Source organism: Lepisosteus oculatus, chromosome 1 (assembly GCF_040954835.1).
Source record: "Lepisosteus oculatus isolate fLepOcu1 chromosome 1, fLepOcu1.hap2, whole genome shotgun sequence".
Classification (NCBI taxonomy): Eukaryota; Metazoa; Chordata; class Actinopteri; order Semionotiformes; family Lepisosteidae; genus Lepisosteus; species Lepisosteus oculatus.
Window position 1 is genome coordinate 71,839,913 of NC_090696.1, and position 20,473 is coordinate 71,860,385.

The 20,473-nt window shown below is 37.3% G+C and overlaps 1 protein-coding gene across 1 annotated transcript; it reads right to left on the reverse strand.

Annotated features, from left to right (window-relative positions):
• Nucleotides 1-1,591: 1,591 nt before the first annotated feature.
• Nucleotides 1,592-14,980, reverse strand: LOC107077138 (interleukin-8-like). The gene is made up of 4 exons (XM_069192415.1): nt 14,906-14,980; nt 13,735-13,864; nt 2,512-2,595; nt 1,592-2,274 (listed from the first exon to the last, which is right to left on the reverse strand). The coding sequence occupies exons 1-4, from the start codon at nt 14,958-14,960 to the stop codon at nt 2,256-2,258; spliced, it is 288 nt and encodes a 95-aa protein (XP_069048516.1). The 5' UTR covers nt 14,961-14,980; the 3' UTR covers nt 1,592-2,255.
• Nucleotides 14,981-20,473: the final 5,493 nt, after the last annotated feature.

Here is a 20,473-nt window from a genome sequence, read left to right on the forward strand (position 1 = left end):
TTAACAAAACAACATGTTGTGTGGTGAACAAACCCTATAGAAAATAAAAAAAACATGTCTAAAACTGGTAGTTTAAACACTTTATTGGTCTTAACAACACTTTTAAACTTATATTGTTAAAATAATAGTTCAGGTGGGTAGCTGCGTCAGCATGCGTAGGCTGCAAAGGAACAAGTAATAGGTTTATTCCGTGCTGAAAAAAAGAAGAAAGAAAACACAACGTTTCGGCCGTGGAGCCTTCTTCAGGTGTGCTCACACCTCCACGGCCGAAACGTTTTGTGTTTTCTTTCTTCTTCTTTTTTTAACCTATCACTGGTTATAATAATGCTTGTTCCATCATAATTCTGCTTGGTCTTTTTTGTTGTTTATTTATAGACGTACAGGCTTCTTATTGCAACAGCTTTACTGCACCCGACTGTGACCTCGCTCATTGTTCAAGGCTTCTTGGAGAATAAGGCAATCCCCTTCATTGTTTTATTAGTTTCTTTTCTTATCACCTGACTGTTGAAGGTTGTCTCGTTGAATAGAAAAATCAGCACCAATCGCAGAGGCAAATATACAGTATACAGTAGTAAGGTAAAGCAGCTAATAAAGCAAATAAAATAATAAATCAAGTTATGGGAATGTGCTCCTTGTTTTATCTACCAGTGAGAAATTAAATGGCACAATTCATGTCAGAAAAAATGTTCTAATCCATGTTAGAATGTCTTTCTTTTATATAAGCACAGCAATGCCATTGTATGGTATCAGTTGAAATGTATAATGTGTCAGTTGCAAAGTTTAATTCAATAATTTGTTTTTTAACCAAAACTAATGGAAAATAAAAAAAGAGAGCAGGCTCTCCCTCTGATGCCTGGGAGAAAAGGACTTTAAAAACAGAACTTTGAACAGTGAGAGGATGTATCAAAGGTAAAAACCTGTGATTAGCAAAGAGATGTATATTGTTTATTTTGTGATTAGATTAACAATACAACCCCTAGATTGAAACAACAAGGTATTCAGACAGAACTTCAAAACTAAACAAGAATTCTGGAAGAGATTGAGTGTTTTTAATTGTGAAATTAGAAAGTGTCCTTCAGACAGAAGAGAACCACCTACTGGTCCACCAACACCACTTACAGAAACACCCAGGGGTTTCCTTTGAATTCGGTTGAACTGCTGTTATTTAAGATATGCATTGCACTGTATGAAATAAGAGCAGAACAGTACGTCTTTCCATGTATGTGGAAAATGTTCTTGGTGATCTCCAAACTGCCCTGCTTAATGTCCACATTGGACTGGGGTGCGGTATTGTACTGTGTGTTGCAGAATTCTGAAAAAGTACCTGGGTAAATTTCAGTAGCATGTGTGGAGAGAGGAATAGTGAAAGATGGGTGAACATTCTAACACTTTAAAAATCTTAAGCATAGATATAGTAGGCTTATAAATCACTCTGAGACAAAGGTGATTGTACAGTATTGTTGTCTCAAAACCAGAATTAAATTTAAGGCACTATTATTTCCAACAGATAAGAAGTAGTGAAAGTCTGCAGTTATTTGTACTCAAAAGAATGAAGTCACACTGACATGAATGAATCATATTAAGATTTTGTTTAGTCAAATCATTTTTTTATTCATCCGTGTCATTTGATCACAAACAAGCTACAGGTCGCATTACATAACACTGCAAAATAATGCTGTCTCAAAAAAGTCATAAAAATACCCAATGAAAGTACCATCACAACAATCTTTCCTGCTGGTGAGTCATTTAGAAACAATACAATAAGAAATACCCTTGAGTTACAGGTAACAATTGTCACATTTTTATGCAAAACACTTATCCTCTGCAATAGAAAGTACAGAATTACCCGTTTAAGGCTCCACAGCTCATGAAACGCCAGTACACTATGCAAAACAGATATACAGTTTATAGTACATTACAAACACACAAACAAGTTAGTCAACGATGGGTTAATCATACAGAAAAGCGTTGTAATATGACAGTCAACTAATTCGACCAATTCTGAGCAACTAGATCACCATAAATTAACTGCCACACTTTCAGAATTATTAATCACGTTATGACAAGTCCTCTTCATCTCACATTACAGCAGCAGCTGAAGCCACTAAAAGAGTACATTTCCTTAGCTCAGCCCTTAGCAGTTCACTGCTTTTAACCGGAATGGATAAGAACTCGGGATTAAAAATACAGTATATGCTCTTATATGCAGGACCTTTTCTTCCTGGCCTTGAAAATGCATGTAGAGTAGGTGGTCCTCAGTTGTTCCCCGTTTCACTGAAAAAAAAGAAAGAAATAATAATAATAATAATAATAATAATAATAATAATAATAATAATAATAATAATAATAATAATAATAATAATACTTTGGGCATAAAGTCGTTCGTGAAAAGAACAATCACATACAGTACCGCCTACAAATATCAGTGTTAGCATTCCACAATACTAAATGCTTAACTTTAAAATGTTATTAGAACAGCTTGAAATGTTGTCAAATTAAAAAATGTCATACCTCTGCTGATACCTTTTAATGATTCTCTTCACCCACCTAGCTTCAGGGTCTAAACAGACCTCGTGACCTGTGTGCAGAAGCGCACTGAAATAACAAACATCAGTATGTTAATATATACTGTATTTTTAAGAAGATGAAGCTGCCAATGTAATTCGACCATCCAGTAGCTGATAATTGTTCCTTCCAGACTCACGTGAACTTCTTTACTAATTCACGGTGTCCACTTTTTAAAGTCAATAGCTGTCAACAGCAATAACATCAGAATTTCTTTTTTACAATTCATTTTAATAATTTCATTAACTTTAGTGCCTCGTTTGAAGTTGTTAAATCCTGCGCACACACACGTAAAAACCTGCCTCGTTTAAACTTACATGACTTCAACGGCGCCACAATGCGGACCTTCAGGGTGAATTTTGACATGGGCTATTTTCCCGATAGGGATGAAGTCCGAAATTGTATTAGGGCATTTGCACCGAATCGCCAATTCCAATGCTGCAGGGATAAATACATAGGTTAGGATGGATTTAGTACATTTTTAACAGTTTTGCAAGGGATTCCTTGTTTCTTTCAAACAAATAATATTGTAACGCAACGGGGCTCAGGCGGGCGCCCTTGCCGCATCTGGTCGGCCCCATCCCGACTGGAGGCTCGAACCCGGGACTTCCGCGTCTCTCTGCAGCGACCTAGCCCCGTGAGCCAAAGAGAGATCTCCCTACAGCCCAGTAGCTGTGGTCCTGCTATCACAGGGAAGGGCGGTGACGTCACCCGCTCTGGTACGCCAGCTCTTACACACACTGCTTGTCGGCCGTAAGCGTTACACTCTCCCCCGCTTAAATCGCCGTCCCCGGCGAAGGGCTATCCCGCCCCGCTTCTGACACCAATGTAACGCAACGGGGCTCAGGCGGGCGCCCTTGCCGCATTAGGTCGGCCCCTGCACCCTCCGGGGCTCGAACCCGGGACTTCCGCGTCTCTCTGCAGCGACCCAGCCCCGTGAGCTAAAGAGAGATCTCCCTACAGCCCAGTAGCTGTGGTCCTGCTATCACAGGGAAGGGCGGTGACGTCACCCGCTCTGGTACGCCGGCTCTTACACACACTGCTTGTCGGCCGTAAGCGTTACAATATTAATACCTGTGTACTGTCAAATGGAAATGTAACTACAGTAGTTACTACAATGAAAGACATTTTTAGTTGCTCTCAATGAAGAACGAAAACGATGTGGCATTTGCATCTGGGCCAAAACATGTTTGTCCACAAAATAATTGCAGTTTTGAGTCTTAGGTATATAGGTTACTTCCCAGTTTCCAAACGCACTAAACCTGGAGTGCCATGAACGCACAGTTTTAGTGATTTAAATTTAATACGTTCTTCCAAAGAGTGAAAGTAACACTTACCATTGCCAAATACTGCACGATATGCAAGAACGCTTAACACCACTAAAACTTTTCCGTTCATTTTTCTCGCGTTTTTATTGTATTTTATGTTGTGCGGAGTCGAATTTCTGTCGCCTGTTAGGAATGCTTCTCCTTATTGAAGGGAGGGTTTTTAAACTTTCGCTGCATTGCTTCACCCTCCGGAAATGTGAATTTTCCAAGAATGAGGTCTTAATAAAATTAATCATAATTTGCCGAAGCAAATTCTAAGACTATAGAATACATTTAAAAAATCATACACGGTTAAAAGTACACAATGTTTACCACCACCACATCTCCCCTCCAAACAAACAACAAATAACTCAATAATGAGCTGAAATTCGGTACTTTGGACACAATAGCTTGATTTACTCTGTTAATAATTACGTTTCTCTAAGTGCCTTTAGAAATATGCCATTCCAAAGAGGTAGAGGGTAAAATGACATTTCTTCGCTAGAGCCTTTAGTGACATTAATGTAAATCTAATGCTACAGTATTTTTAAGTGCAGTCTGGTTCACATGCAAGCTGTTAAACTGGGAAAATGCTGTCTCTGTCTGACTGCTGAATTGAGCTGAGCATTTACACTGCATTGGGGTTAATTTGTTCCCTTGCTAAACCCTCATGTGCAATTTGAAACTATTAATTTAAGGCCCTGCAGTGGAAAAAAGTTTTCAACCTGCACAGTTTAGAGAAGCTGCCGTTTCCTTTTCTGGAACTGGAACAGTTTGTTAAGAATTCAGAACAGCAAACCCAGAACCCAAGAGCTGTGAGACAACAGCACCAGCCCTCACCTTTTAATTAATTTTGGAATTAATTAGGGCTGCACTGCCTGACCAGGCATCTGATGTTTAAGTGAGGAGTGTAGTAGCATGGAGATACCATTTTGGTCCTCCAGAGTGTGTGATTTCTGCAGCATTTCCACCTTGTAGTCTGATTTTGTCATATCTCGGGGTCTAAACAAGACTGGGCCTGGTTAGTACTGGATGGGACGGTGGGACTGGGTTGCTGCTGTAAGTACTGTTGGTGGATCGGTAGGTGGTACTTTTCCATCTGGACAAGAATGAGCAAACCAGTGTCCCAGTATGGTGAGTGGGGACACTGTGCTGTAGGAGGTACTGTTCCTCAAATGAGATGATGAATAAAGATCTGGATAGCTTAGTTATTAAATATCCCATAGCACAAGAGTTCAGCCTAGCGCGCTAGCTAAATTCCAATTTGGGCTTGTAGAAAAGTTCACCTTAATTCAGTTTCTTAGATCTCTGCCTATTCTGTCACGTATTTCGGCTGCTGGCATGCTACTCACAAAATGTCTACGGTACAGTCAGGCTTAAAGAGAAGTTTTATTTCCTTGATTCATTCTGGAATGAAACCAAGAATTATCCTGCACTGTTGCTTTATTTCTTTAAATAATTCCTTATTCTAAGACAAGAATCATGCACTATAGCACTTCTTATTTTCCCATGCTTTGAGTTACAATGTTTCCGTAAAGCATCAACTCATCCTCACATGAATGTTGTGTAACAATGTTCATTAATAATTCCCCTGAAATCTGCTTATTTCATGGTCATAGCAGTCCAGAGCCCATCCTAAAAGCACAAGATGTAAAGCAGGGTTACAACTTGACATGGCGTAACCATGCACATACATATATACTGTACATAAACATGCATATGTATTATACATACACATATACAGTACATAAACATACACAGGCAAATACTGTATACTGTACACACATGCACATGTACTGTATCTAAACATGCACATATACAGTTGAAACATAAATACACAGAGAGTGGTTATATTTAGATAAGACTGTAAAAAAACATTGACATACTGTAGTTTGTCTGGAAACACACAAGTCATTTTGCAGTTAATATGAATGCGATCAAAACCATTTTTAGAGCCAAACAGACTTTGGAATCTTTAGTTAAAATATGCTACATATACAGTAGAAGTCCATAACTCAATGTTTTGATTGTTATCATTAATACATAACCTATTCAGAATGACACTAATTGTGATCATATACTTTTTATCTTTGCAGAAGTATCAAACAGGATGAAGGCCATAAAGCTAATCTATTAGTTATAATCGAGAAAACTAAAAGCAGCTGATACTGGAGAGAGGGAAGTGTAACAAGAACAACATTAGATAGAATTGTGGGTAATTGCTCAGTTGGTCAACTCAATGGCCTTTTTTCCAAATCCCTTTAGATTCTGTATTTTAAATAAGCAAGGAAGGAAAAATTCCCAAACCATTCCGATAATCATTCTCCCACCTGTAGGACAACTTCCGTCAATCCTTGTGAATCACTCTGACAACAGGGAAGTCAGCAGCTTAGATATTAGCAGTATGTCTCACGGTGTAGAATTAAGCAGATAATGCAGTCAAATATCCACACATAAAATAAAAGGAGAGCTTAGCCTCAAAGTTGCATTTTGTAAGACACCAATGGGTGTGTCACTATTGATGCTGGCCAAGAATTCTAAAACATAATAGAGAAACTGAGGCATGGCAAACAGCTTGAAATCAAGCATGTCTGTGCTGAGAGGTGAAATGTATATGTTCCCTTCTCGCTTGTCATCACCCTGACGTTCTTTGACAATGGATGGAGTGTTCTCACAGGTGTTAAATAACTGAGGAAACCTTGCTGGGGTTTAAAACAGATCCCCTGTGCATTACTAATTGGTACTAGTTTATGTTTAAGGGGCAAGAATACTTGTATAATCTGATGATATAGCAGTGGTGAGCAAGATAGAAAAAAAGCAACACACATTTTTGGCTTAAGGGCTTGAATTTAAATCAGGAATTTAGTTACTTATTCATAACCTTGTTAACCCTATTTATTTAGCAGGAGTAAGTGTTACAAGACCGTGTATAAAGAACAAAGAAAAATAAATGGTAGTGTGGCAGTTATCTTGGTTTACATAGGTAGGTACCCTGTTTTTCACATACATTATGATGTTGATACAAGTATTATACCTACATCGTTGGGTTGTTATTGGTCACACGCTTATGGCTAAAGAGAACTGAGAGCATTATGGGTCAGTTTTCATCAAGCGCTTGGTGTTCTGTATATTGTTGGGGTCAATGAAACAAGGTAATGGAACAAAACTTCCATTTACAAGATGATCCTTCAGCTTTTTTTCCCTCAAACTTCCAGTCATCTCCTACTGCCAGCCACCCTTCCTCTTCACAGTTCTCTAAACTGTTCACAGACACCATGCAAACCAGTCTCTTGTTGCTGCATCAGAAGTCCCTGTATCGCCTGCACACACATATACTGTATGCGTGGCCCCCCTGTGCTTTGCCATTGACACTGGCATAAGATGAAGAAGACCAATCAACCATCCTTGGGACTGTAACACGGCTGTGGGGATCAGAGATCTCTCCAAGTGTTCTGTTTCACCTCTATGGACCAGATGACACTGACCTTTCTGTCCGTATCCTTTCATGGGGGTTCAAAGACTCCAACCCCAGCTTCCTTCAGCTCTCAGTGAATGATTAATTTATTTTTAAATCTCTCCATTCATTTATTGTTCTTCCTTCCACGCATCCCCTGGCATTAATCTACCCTTTCCTTTGTCCTCCTATATCACACATCCCTGATAGCTCCCTCATTGCACCCCACACATGAAGGGGGCTCCAGATGAGCAACGCTTTGTTTTTCTTCAGAATGGAATTAAATTTACGAGTGTTTGCAGTTCGAGACTAGGGGACTTCACAAGAAAATGTCAAGCAGAGTAGAAACAGACCAAATCAGCTCAGCCAAGAAAAACTAACATCAAAAAACCTTAAAGCATACCGTTCCAAGGAAATTGGAATACCGGTTAATGGGTATAATCAGTGTTAATTTTGTGGAAGAACAGTAGCACTTAATTCTGAAAAAAAAAATACATATGAAATACTGTATTATTTAAACAGTGCTTGTCTGTGGCAACAAGTTTAAAACACGTTTCCTTTGGATGTGCATTATAGCTTTTCATTTCCTTTACACTACATCTTGAGCAGGCTGGAATAAAGTGATTATACTATACTGCACAGAGCCTGGTCTCCTGCTCTGGTCCCGAAGGGGACCTGGTTTTGTTGTTCACCCGTTTCTATTGATGTGGAAAAAATTCCATTGTGGTCAGAAGGTTTTGGGAGTGTGGAAAAGCTATGCAGAAGCTATGCTATGCAATACCCTGACTTCTTATAAGAAATGTCTGGATGAGACAATGGATCAATGGGATCAATTAGTTACTAACTACTACATGGCCAAGGAGACGACAGGCCTTCTCTCATTGGTAACTTTTCTTAATGATGCTCTTACGTTCTTGTATTGGAGCTTTGGGAAATACTAGCTAAACATCTTTATTTTGTTGAACATATTTTTGTTGCACAAAGTGGCAAAGTCTGGTATTTTGTTTTGCATCTGTCGAAGCGACAATTACAGTGACAAAACATCACATTTGTGCAAGGTTTATCAGGGCTATCAAAGTCTCATAAAAGATGTTGAAAAGTTAAGTGACAGAAAAAAGCAACCAGTCTCATCACATTAATGAAAAATAAAGTTAGGCATTTTACAGACAAAGCCATTTAATTCTACAGCTTGCATTTGTTATTCTTAGGACAAAGTAAAGGTTTATTATTCCATACAGAGAAGAGAAGAAAAAAAAACGTTTCAGCTAAGGAGCCTTCTTCAGGTGTGAGAAGAGTCAACAGTTAATAAAGGCCCTTAACCTGCTACAGGGGTGCTGTATAAATGGCTGAACCTGCGCTCTGACCCCAGGCTTCTCTCCCTGTCTGTGTGTCTGTGTGTCTCATGGAGAGCAATCTGGGGGTATGTGAAAAGACAAGTTCCTAATACAAGAAATTGTATATGGCAATAAAGTGATCTTATCTTATCTCTAAAGCATGGGAGAACAAAAACCGGGAGTTGAGAGGAAATCAGTATACAGTAATCATGGCCATTAGAGGTGAAATGAGAAACTATGGGCTTGGAGAGATCTTTGATCTTTGATCGTCACAACCCTGACATGTTCCCTGAAGTGGTCTCCCAGTCTCCTTCCTGCTTCCCCAATGTAGATAGCTGGGCATTTTAGGAACCGTAGGAACCGTGAAAAAGATTGATAATGTTAAGTATGTGTGGTGTGAAATGAGCTGTACAGAAGACAACTGTGTGAATCTGTGATACACACAGAATTTGTTATTTTTATGTTCACCTAATAAGGATGTTTAGCTTACTAAACAGAGTAATGACCATCACTTTTAAATTGTGATGAAAAAGTACAGTATCTGAAAGTAGGCTGGTCAGACTTCTGACCTGTAATCTTTTTAAGAAATTAACAAATGACCACTCATGTAACTAAAACCTATGCTAATGATATCATTTTGACTGATCCAATTGGATCAGTCATAATCCAGGGCCTACAGTGTTGTGTACATGGTCTTTTGGACCAAACCAACCTTTTTAAGATGCCCATGTTACTGTGAGTGACTTCTCCATTAATTTGTGACAATAAAATTGCTATAAATCATGTATTAGTAATAATAAGACCTAAAAAATGCAGTTGGCAAGGGTTACTATTTTTACAATATTTATTGTTCTCCTTTTAAATTTGCTTACCCATACTTAGAACATTCAACACACCCAATAAACTACGCTGCATGATATGGCGTAAGAATAGTTGTTAAGTAACTTCCAAGTAAAAGGGAAAGAGTCATTTATAAAGCCTAAAACCCCTTACTGTAGACCTAAAACCCCATATTTGATAAGAAAAGGGCAATAAAATTAAATCCCCCAAATATTTGAAAAGCTAAGATACATATAAAGACAACAGTATTGCAATTAAGGGTGAAAACAATCTAGATTTTTTTTCTGCAACAGCAGAATCCACATTAAGGATGCTGTAATGTGTCTAAGAACTGACAACTAATTACTTCGCTGCTGAAGAAAAGGAAATCGTAAATATATTTCAGTATATTCACAGGTTTCAGAATCAGGAATCGCCATGCCCAGTTCTGAACAACATCAATAAAACAGAAGCTGAAACATCAAAGGTGCCAAAGACACACCCACCCATTCATTTCCCAACTGCTCCTCCTAATTCAGGGTGTTTGTGTGCAGTAAGAGCAAAGTGATTCCTCTTCTACATAGACTACATGTTCATTTTCTTTTCTTGTTAAAAGAGGGTGGGTAATTTATTATTATTTATTATTTTATAATGCATGATATGTAACATATACAGGGAAATTTGTAGTTTTTCACATATTCAAAATATATCATTTGTTCTTAAAGGACATTTGGTTTCATATAGACGCTATTTTAAGGACATCTGGATTTAACGGCCAATTCAGCAATATCAGACACCCCCTGCCGTGTTATAAAGCGAGGATATACTGCAGCACAATTCCAGATTAGACTGTATCACTTAACACCAAGACCAGGTCACCTGTGTCAGTTTTTGTGTTTTGTTTTTGACAATTTGGTATATTGCATTTTACAATTTGAGCAAAATAATTTAAACAAATGCCAAAATAACATTTTCAGTTCATTCATTTTGGTCTTTGCTCAAATTGCAAAATGTTATTTTCTGAGAAATGACAAATTCAGGGATTGAGCATGATATATAGTACACCTTTGAAATATGTACTGTACAGTATATCCATGAATAGGATTCATCAGTTTATGAGAAGTGTAATTTCTGTGAACTGCAAAACATCTGTATTTCAACTTGTATTCAGATGCTACATATTACTTAAATATAGATGAAAAGCATTTAAAAAACACATTTATCATTTAATGTTTGTGGTTTTGGAAAGGCAATTAAACACACTATTGTGTTGCTCTCAACAAATAAAAAGGGTGTATTCTTGAAGTTATTCGTACTTATAAGAAACTTTGTACATAATTAACCAGGGGTTTCAAACTGCAGAAACAGCCCAATATTTCGGCAATATTTTGAAAAGTAATTGTGGCAAGACTCTTAATTCTCATTTCCTACCTTACTTCTGTAAACACAAAAAAGCCAAATGGCTCCAAAGAGTAAAGAAAGAAATTTCCATAATGTCAAATTCACACATTTTGCAGAAAAGTTAAATAGAAAAACTGCAGGTGTTGAGGAGGACATTTAAATTATGGCCAGAATAATTTTTCAAATGGATTTGCAGTTGATTTAATGAGAGCCGTATGTATTATATATCTGGCAGATAATGACAGAAGACTTATAATTCCGAGATAACACTGACGCAAATGAGCAAAAAAGTGATTTCCTGGAGTGTCATGAGGCTATACTTCACCAGACTTGCAAGTGTAAGCAAAGCTTAACTTACGGAAAGTCATCTTGGTCCAAACAGGGAAAATTGTGTTTGTCTGGGATTTGCAGTTTCCTGTAATAGAGGTTAAAAACAACATACAGTACCAAGGCCTAAAGCTACTGTAATGAGCTAAGTAGAAAGACAGGCAGCCCAGGCTACAATTTTATAAAACAATCTTTCCAGAAATTGCCACTCATAAATCAACTTCCACAAGCAAAAATAAAGTTTAAATGTTGATGTTATAGTCACTTTATTTGAATAATTCACAAATTATTTTTCTGTCGTTTTACAGATATGGTTCCACAGTAAAACAATCCTAGCACAATATATTCTGATAGGTTTAATACACAAGCAACCATACAATACCTCTGCTTTTACTAGAAACGTTGTGGACACTTGAATGTTTTCAGAATTATTCCATTATACAGGATTACATAAACTAGACAATGACAAAGAATTCAACATGTTTTCAGCAAATAAATAACAAAGCTGGGGCAGATTTAAGGTAATATTCCCTAAAAACAGAATGAATGACAATAAATTATCATAGTTAATTAATGTTAAATAATAGAAAATACTCCACATCCAAAATGTTGTTTCCTTTCTTCACTTTTCAGCATGGAATAAACCTATTACTTGTTCCTTTGCAGTCTACGCACACTGAACATCATAATATTTGTTAAGCACTTTTTTAGCGTTGTTTAGGGTTCAGTCATTACATTTGGTCAGTACATTCTAAACACAGCTGAACTGTGTTCAACTAGAACAATTCTTTTGTAGCATTTTCAGCATAAACTATAAAATATAAAATAATGTATGCAGGCTACTCAAAAACAATGTTGATTTTGTTCCTTGTTGTTGAGATGTTATATATTTCCATCATCCAATGGATCTAAGGTTATAAGATAGGAACACATGTTAAAATATACTTCAATGTATTTTAAGGATCACTAAATATAATCTTTTTTATTGCATTTCTACATTGCCTTTTATTGCAGTTTAATTGACAACAACAATACAACAAAAATTGCATCCGGTTAATGTCCGCTTCAGTTTTGTCCTGAAGAGTGCTTATAGTTCATGATTCAGGCTGTGTAAAAACTCTTCAAGAGTCCAACAGAAAGCACATTGAACAGTTAATTAAATTACTTAGAAAAGATAGAGATGGTGTAAAAGGAACACCACAGAATAAAGACGTATTATATAACATTTTCAGAGCAACTGTAGGACGGCCTGGAATTACAGCAGCAACATGAATAAAGAGCACCAGGTACTCTCAAAGGCCAAGATGGTAAGAGCCCAACCACAACTGAGTGATTATATCCTGTAATCTTTGCAAGCATGGTAATATTATCATACTGTACGTTGAAAGCTGTCCTTTCTTTACTGTTTAGACTTTAGAGATAAGGCTGATTGCGGCAATATCTGTGATGCAATTTGATTTGACATATAGGCAATAAACTGCTGCAAGAAGATGTAAATATACAGTATACCCATGCATTATTGATACTACACTACGCATAGCACCAAGGCTAATATTGGATGGATATTCATGTGTCTGCATGCGTCCACATTTAAAGGCTTTGGGACGGTCTGTTACAGTTGAAGTAATGATATACCTATGCAGCAATGGCATTGCACACTATTAAATGCATCCTTCAATAAGGCTTAATCTACAGTTTGCATACAGCCCTTACAGGAAATTGCAGTATAAGAAAATAAGGGGATGTTTTTATGAAATTGTAACCAGTGTAAAACACCACTGTGAAGTTATAAGCAAAAGAAGGTCATATTTACCTTTTCTGATTTTTCTGACTAAAAATGTGCTGAATGATTTTCTTCACCCAAGATGCACGCTGATTCAAGCAAACACTCTCCCCTGCTACAAGCCTGGCACTGAAAAAAATAATTGAATTGTATTTTAATAATAGTTTTATAAACAGCAAGGCGTGTAATGCAATTTTGCATCCTCCACATTGGAATTCTGAGTACCATTTTGATGCTGGTTGTCTATTTAACTAGATTCTTTAGGTTTTGTAAGAAAATCCTGTGCATGATCACAAACTTGTCCTTTTTTCATGACTGTGAATAGGAAAGGCAAATACATATTTTTTTGTTCTGTGTTAGTCACAAACCCGACAGAATCCATCAAAACCACAATTTCTCAATTTTACAGTATCTAACTCTTGAGCAAGAATCAAATATGTGAGAAGGGTAATACAAAATTCTGACATTTACTGTACTCTGCACACTGATGTAACAATAAAAAAGCACCAATACAGTAACATGCTCTATCCTGACTTGATATTATCGCAAAAAAAAAAAATATTCTTATGGTACACTGCTACAATTTAAAAAAACACTTGTTAAATTATAATAAAGGTGTTACATATTTATATAAAAATGCATTTAACCATCAATTGCTTTTTTTAAAAGCTTTGAAAGGAAAAAGGTTGCAACAACAATACCATGAAGAATTAGTTTGAAGGATAAGATGTTTTTACCACTTACATAACCTCAAAGGTCTTGCAATGTGCCCCCGCAGGACTGATTTCTATTTTCTTAATGCTCTTCAGTGGGATGAACCGTGATTCATGCTTTATACATAAGCAGTGCTTGTCCATCCCTAGTATTTCCATACCTGAACAGAGATATTTTTTGACTGTGTATTAAGCCCTATGAAAATGCAGCTACTATATTTAGAAAGTGAATAATTTATTTCATTCATTTTGGTGAAATAATCTGGTATCACTGCGGAGTATTTAGATTAATTAATTCCAAGTAACAACTTCTATCCATCCGTTTTCTTAACACTTTATCCAATGCGCTGTTACAAGGGCAAGCAAAGAGCACAAGGTGGAATACATCCTGGATGGGGCACCAGTCCATCACAGGATACACATTCATGTAGCTGCATACAAAGCCATGCACCCACTCATACTAAGGCCAATGTTCCTAGAAGCTACAGTAGTTCACGTACAATCATGTCTTTGGACTGTGGAAGAAAACTGGAGCAAACTCAATGCAAACTTGAGGAGAACGTGCAAACTCCACTCAGAGAGCACCCCAGAATTTGACCCCTGAGCCCCAGTGCTGTAAGGCAGTGCCATTGCCAAGCAACACCACATTTAATTTAATTAATTTCATGCCCATCATAAAATATATAAAGGCCTTTTAATAGTTTGTATATTATTATTAAAATATATCATATTTACAGTATTGGAGATACTGTCATATAGATGTTTGTTTTAAAAACATGGTAGTACTGCAATTATTAAACATGACGTTCTGAATTTAAATTGATCAAAAGGTTTTCTTTCTGTTTTTAACTGACTAATAGAACAACTTCTTCACTTTACATACAATTGCTACATGTATATTTGGATAATGATGATATTTACATCAGAACTGTTTTCGCAATGGAAATGTTAATACGTTTAAAAATCAAACCAACCCAAACCTTTTTACACACATTGGTGTTTTATGTGCATCTTTTTACTCTATTTTCAACCACAGTACCTACAATTAACAAGATCATTTAAAACATATTCTAAAATTGTAATCTTGGAAACATTTGGTGCGTGTTTTCATAGACATAATTCTGAGAATGTTTATAGATTCATCACAAAATATGTGTAATATCCAAACAAGACAAAAAGTTGCTGTTACAGTATGTCCTTACTTTCAGCCAGAAGGAGAAAAAGCCCAAGTGCGCTCAGGATCAGCTGGAAATTCATGTCCCCTTGTTCTCTTGACTCTGTCAGTGATCCAAAATGTTTTAAAATCAGGTACCCTCCATTTATATTCCAAAACTCCTGTCATGTGCTCATCACAGCTTTGAAATTAAAAAAAAATCCCACATGATTTTTTAGTTTTTGTTTTTAGCTTCACATGTCTGGGGAAGCAGTCTTATGTGTATGACCTCATGCTATACTGTATGTCCAACATGAGGTACAGTACAAAGGCGTTCTTCTTAATCTCCATTTATGGGAATTACTCTATTCCCACTGATAACTGGTGTGCAGTGATTGTACTGGTGCACTATGGCTGCAGTGGCATCATCCAGGTGGGGCTGCACATTGGTGGTGGAGGGGACTCCCCATTACCTGTAAAGTGCTTTGAGCAGAGTGTCCAGAAAGCACTAAGTGTCAGTATTATTACTATTAATAAAAGACTACGAGTTTTTTAGACCTCATTGAGATAATTTATCTTTTAACCTTTGAATGTTTCATGTACAGTGCTTTCCAGAAAGAGTACTTTTTTTTTAAAATCCAATGCTGCTCTGTAATAGAGTAGGCAACGTCTTTGAAAACTCTGATACAGGTGAGGCTACACAAACCAGCAAGTTTTATATATCACCCTTGAATCAGCCATTTCTAATTATTATTATTTGTAATAAGGACAACATTTTTGACTTACAGCACTTGAATCAATAAATTTACTTCATTGACCAAAACAGGTGTTCTGAGTACAGTATTTCAATTTAATGTTTTACGAGTGGCCTGGATTGTGAATCTGTGAATCCAATTAAATAAGCGAAAGCAATTTCCTGAAGAAAGATATGAAGTGATACTGTATCTATGGTTATTTTGTTTTTTAGTTTGTTAAGCTTTTGAGTAGTTCTCTTCATTATTTTTAGAACATTGAACAGTTTTAACTATGAAGCCTTTATAGGTTAAATATTATTTATTAAAACATTGGTTACTTGAGAAAAAGCTGAACGTCTCGTGAGCCAGACTGACTCATAATATGATAACCTTGATAGAAAGCGAGAAAAGGAAGAGATTTCCAGACTCACACTGTCACATGCTGCCACATGTTACAGCTGAATGCACCATGGCACAACATTAACATTCTACGATTTCAGTATGAAATAAAAAACAGGGCTTATACCTTTAACATAACATAACATCACTTTATTAACCCTATACAATTTCTTGCATTAGAAACTTGTCTTTTCGCATACCCCAGCTTGCTCTCCATGAGACACACAGATGGGGAGAGAGCCTGGGGTCAGAGCGCAGGGTCAGCCATTTATACGGTACTCTTGGAGCAGTTGGGGTTAAGGGCCCTGCTCAGGGGCCCAACAGAGTAGGATTCCTCTGCCAGCTGCAAGATTTGAACCAGCAACCTTACAGCCACAGGCACAGATCCTTACCCACAGAGCCATTATATCATTTTTTTTTTCATATATTATATTACATACTGTACCTGTAAAAAAAATAATTTTAATCAAAGAATGCATTAGATAAGACAGTAATGTTGCTTTTTTGCTCGTCGCTTTGAATCAATGCTTGTGCTTACGTTTTCAAACTAAGAGGGATCTATTGCCAATATTTACAAATGAAGCGAGAGTCTGAAAAACCATTTTTTTTATTAAAAAATCACGTTCTTTTAGGTTATGATAATGTTGTAACCTGAATGTTGCTGTGGGTACTTAATAATAATAATAATAATAATAATATAACGACCGCGGGCTTCAGTACGGAAATGAGCAGGCATGGAACTCAGGGAATGGGGTTGAACAACACGTTTATTAACTCGAATCGGGAAAGGTACACATACAGGGGACAGGGATTACAGCGCTGCACCTACACTAACACACATACACACACGAAGGGAAGAGACCGTCTCCCAGCCTCCGCCCATCTATACACCGTCCAGTAGTACCGCAGCCAGGCGCTGTTCTTAGCCGGCCTTCCGTGCGCTTAGCTAACGCGCCCTGCGTGGCGCTACAATAATAATATATCACAAAGGCACGTGTGATCCCAGTCGTAGTCGGTGCTCTTGGAAGTACTCCACTCGGATTTAAAAACTACCTCGATGAGCTGCAGGGCAAAGTGAATGCGGCTCAGGTGCAGAAGATCGCTCTCCTAGGAACAGTCCACATACTCCTCAAAGTCCTGCCCATCGGACAATAGCAGGACCTAAGGCATCCGGTGAAACCCTGGTCAGTAGCAACCAGCAGAAATGCTGAGAAGATAAAACTTAAATAATAATAATTCTACTACAGACATATATTTCATTCATTTACATGCTCATGTTACAACACTATCTAGTGTATCAACACTAACAACACAGCGGTTCATATGACTGATTAGTCATCGTTACTACAGTATATCGTATATACCTCTGGGCCAAATCATCAAAGAAATTGAAAATGAAATGTCGACAAATATAAAAAAAACACCTCAAATACCCAGTGAGATCATTTATTATAATAACAAACTACTACAGCTACCCATCTGGGACTTTTTAAAATAAAAAAACTTCAACAGTTTTACGTATTTATCAGAACAATGTGCTCCGTGGTGATCCCTTGTTATTTCTTTGCACGTGAATTAGACAAAGCCTGAGTTGTGTTTTTTTCCTCATTCCTATTTAATACCTGACTTTTAATGACCAGGGGTGGTGTCAGCTCAGAATTTTGATAATATGTTAATTATCACCGAGACCTGAAATTTCAGTGACCGTAACTTTAATCTCACGTTTGTTCTGATGGTGTTTGTATTTATTTTTATTATCGAGCAGGTAGTGTATCCTGTTGCGTGCATCTAGAATATTTTTTTTTTCAGTCTGTGGAACAGCAGGATTTTTTTTCCCGGTGGTTGTTTACTGGGGTCTAATAGAAATGTATCTGTCTATATACTGTATGTGGTATACAGAAAAAGAGGTGTCTAAAAATGGGAATTAGACTGACTTAATTATTCACAAACCCCTCTCAACATGACAGCCAGAGGAAACAGAAATAGAACATGCTGTTACTAGCATAGCAGCTGCCAAGAACCCCAGAACACTAAGAATATAAAAATAATAATAATAATAATAATAATAATAATAATAATAATAAACTTTATTTTATATAGCGCCTTTAAAGGTGGCTTCTCAAAGGGCTTTACAGGATGACAATAACAATAAATAAGAAGACTACAACAATAAATAAGAAGATTTCACAAGATAGGACACAATTATAATTACAACAATAGAACAATAACAATAGAGGAGACCGTGGAAGATGGTATTTAGAAGAGCAGAGGGGTGAAGAATGGAACCAGTTAAGTAAAGGCTTTTCTGAAAAGGAGGGTTTTGAGTCTGGGTTTGAAGGAGTTTAGAGAAGGTGACCCTCTAATATCCTTGGGCAAAGAGTTCCAGAGCTTGGGGGCATAGCAGGAGAAGGCCCTGTCGCCCATACAATGTAGACGGGCTTGGGGGACAGGAAGGAGGGCAGAATTTGAAGAGCGGAGGTTGCGAGGTGGGGAGTAGGGCGATAAAAGTTCAGACAGGTATTGAGGTGCCAAGCCATGTAAAACCTTGTAGGTGAGCATGAGGATTTTAAAGTCTACGCGGAATTTGACCGGAAGCCAGTGCAAGGACTCCAGGATAGGAGTAATGTGAACACTTGCACTAGACCTGGTCAGGATTCTGGCTAAATACTGGCTAAATAATATATATATATAAATACTGTATATATATATATGATTATACGGTATACCTTTCTATATTTTACATTTGCAGAACTTTTTGCTATTATGTCTTTTTCTGAAATACAGTAGGGGCATCTGTGGCTTGGACATGTTTTTAGGGAAAAGGACTGGTAAGGTTGGGCCACAAGTAGAGGTCTCTCGACATCCCTTTCGAAGGGGGGTTCTCTTGTTGTTTGGAATTTGGGGGTGATGTCAAACAGATAACAACACTTTTTAAAAATATTTTATTTCTCATTCATTCTGTCACTCCATTTTCACATAGCTGCTACTATATATATATTTTAAATATCCAAGAGATTATTTGTTATGATGAATTTTTGACTAACACTTCTGTTTTGTCCTGGAACATAGGCTGGTTAAATTCTCCAACAAAATGTGCTGGACATTCAAACCTACTAAGTAGGAAAAAATAAATAATACCATGACTTAGGAATCTCACCACAAAGAACAAACCGGCTATAGATTGGAAAATAAATATTATGTCACAGGCTCTTAAACAGGGAATAAAGCAGAGAGGTTTTTAATTGTATTTTGAAATAAATTAAAAATAGCTCTACTGGAATCTGGAGGATGATGAGTGAGGGAGATGGTCATATTTGAAAACTAATATTTTGCATAAAAACATTGCTTTCATTCCTGTATAAGCACCATCAATGTTTTTAATCTCCTGACCACATCCTTGCTTGGACTTATGGAGTTTGCTGTGATACTTGGTGTCTACATGAACAGTTTTATTAATCATATACTGTACTTGGCAGATGGGAGTTGAAGGAGGTGAATATCCTGTCTGTCATCTACTGCATTGAGAAATTGTATGTGTGATCTGGGTGTGGTTGATATATGGATTGTGTGACCCACCTCAGGATATGGGTTGATCCAGGTCACTCAAGAGAAGGTGCATCTGTAAGCACGTATTTTTGGTAATTTTGAAAGAATCGGAGTATAGTTTCAAAATCTGCTCACAAATTAAGCCCCCAAAACATTGAGTGACAATTGTAAAATAAAAATTACTTAGATGCTAAATAATGAGGCTTTCAGATATAATAGACACACAGTATAGTATTAGATAAACAGGGTCCCAGAGTTATTTCCACTTCACGTACAGTATGTAAGGTTGTTTTGTCAAACATGTCATCATTGCTTTAGGCCAGCCTGTTCATGCAGTAAACATTCATATGATCTCCAACAAGGCATAGGGACACATAAATTACATGAACACCAAAAACATGGTTGTCCAATAGTTCATTTCACATCTCTCAAGCTGCAATGAGTCTGCCCTGTATGTTAAATAAACATTCTACCTTAGGGAATTGCGGGACACATTGTTAAAATAATTAAGAATTTCAAATCAGGCAATGAGCAATTTTATTGCACACAACTGACTAGAAGGAAGCAGGGTAGCCTGCAGTAGTTAGCATTGCTGCCTCACACTCCTGGGGCCCTGAGGTCAATTCCAGACCTGGTATTCAATCAGTGGAGAGTTTGTATATTCTCCCATGTTCATGTGGCTTCCCTTTGGGTGCTCTGGTTTACTCCCAGAGTCCAAAGACGTACTGGTAGGGTAATTGGCTTCTGGGAAAATTGGGCCTGCTGTGTGTTTTTGTGTCTGTGTGTGCTCTTCAATAGACTGGCATCCTATCCGGTGTGTATCCTGCTTTGCACCTGTTGCTTGCCAGGGATGGCTCTGGCCTCCTCTGCAACCCTGTATTGGATAAAGCAGTTAGAAAATGGATGGATTGATGGACTTTAATTCAGTAAATGCTTCC

Coding starts and splice junctions, on each gene's coding strand:
- LOC107077138 (XM_069192415.1), bottom strand. CDS start 14,960: ATGAATTTCCAGCTGATCCTGAGCGCACTTGGGCTTTTTCTCCTTCTG. Junction 13,865..14,905: donor TTTTCTCCTTCTGGCTGAAA/GTAAGGACATAC, acceptor ATCTCTGTTCAG/GTATGGAAATACTAGGGATG. Junction 2,596..13,734: donor TGCAAGACCTTTGAGGTTAT/GTAAGTGGTAAA, acceptor TTGTTATTTCAG/TGCGCTTCTGCACACAGGTC.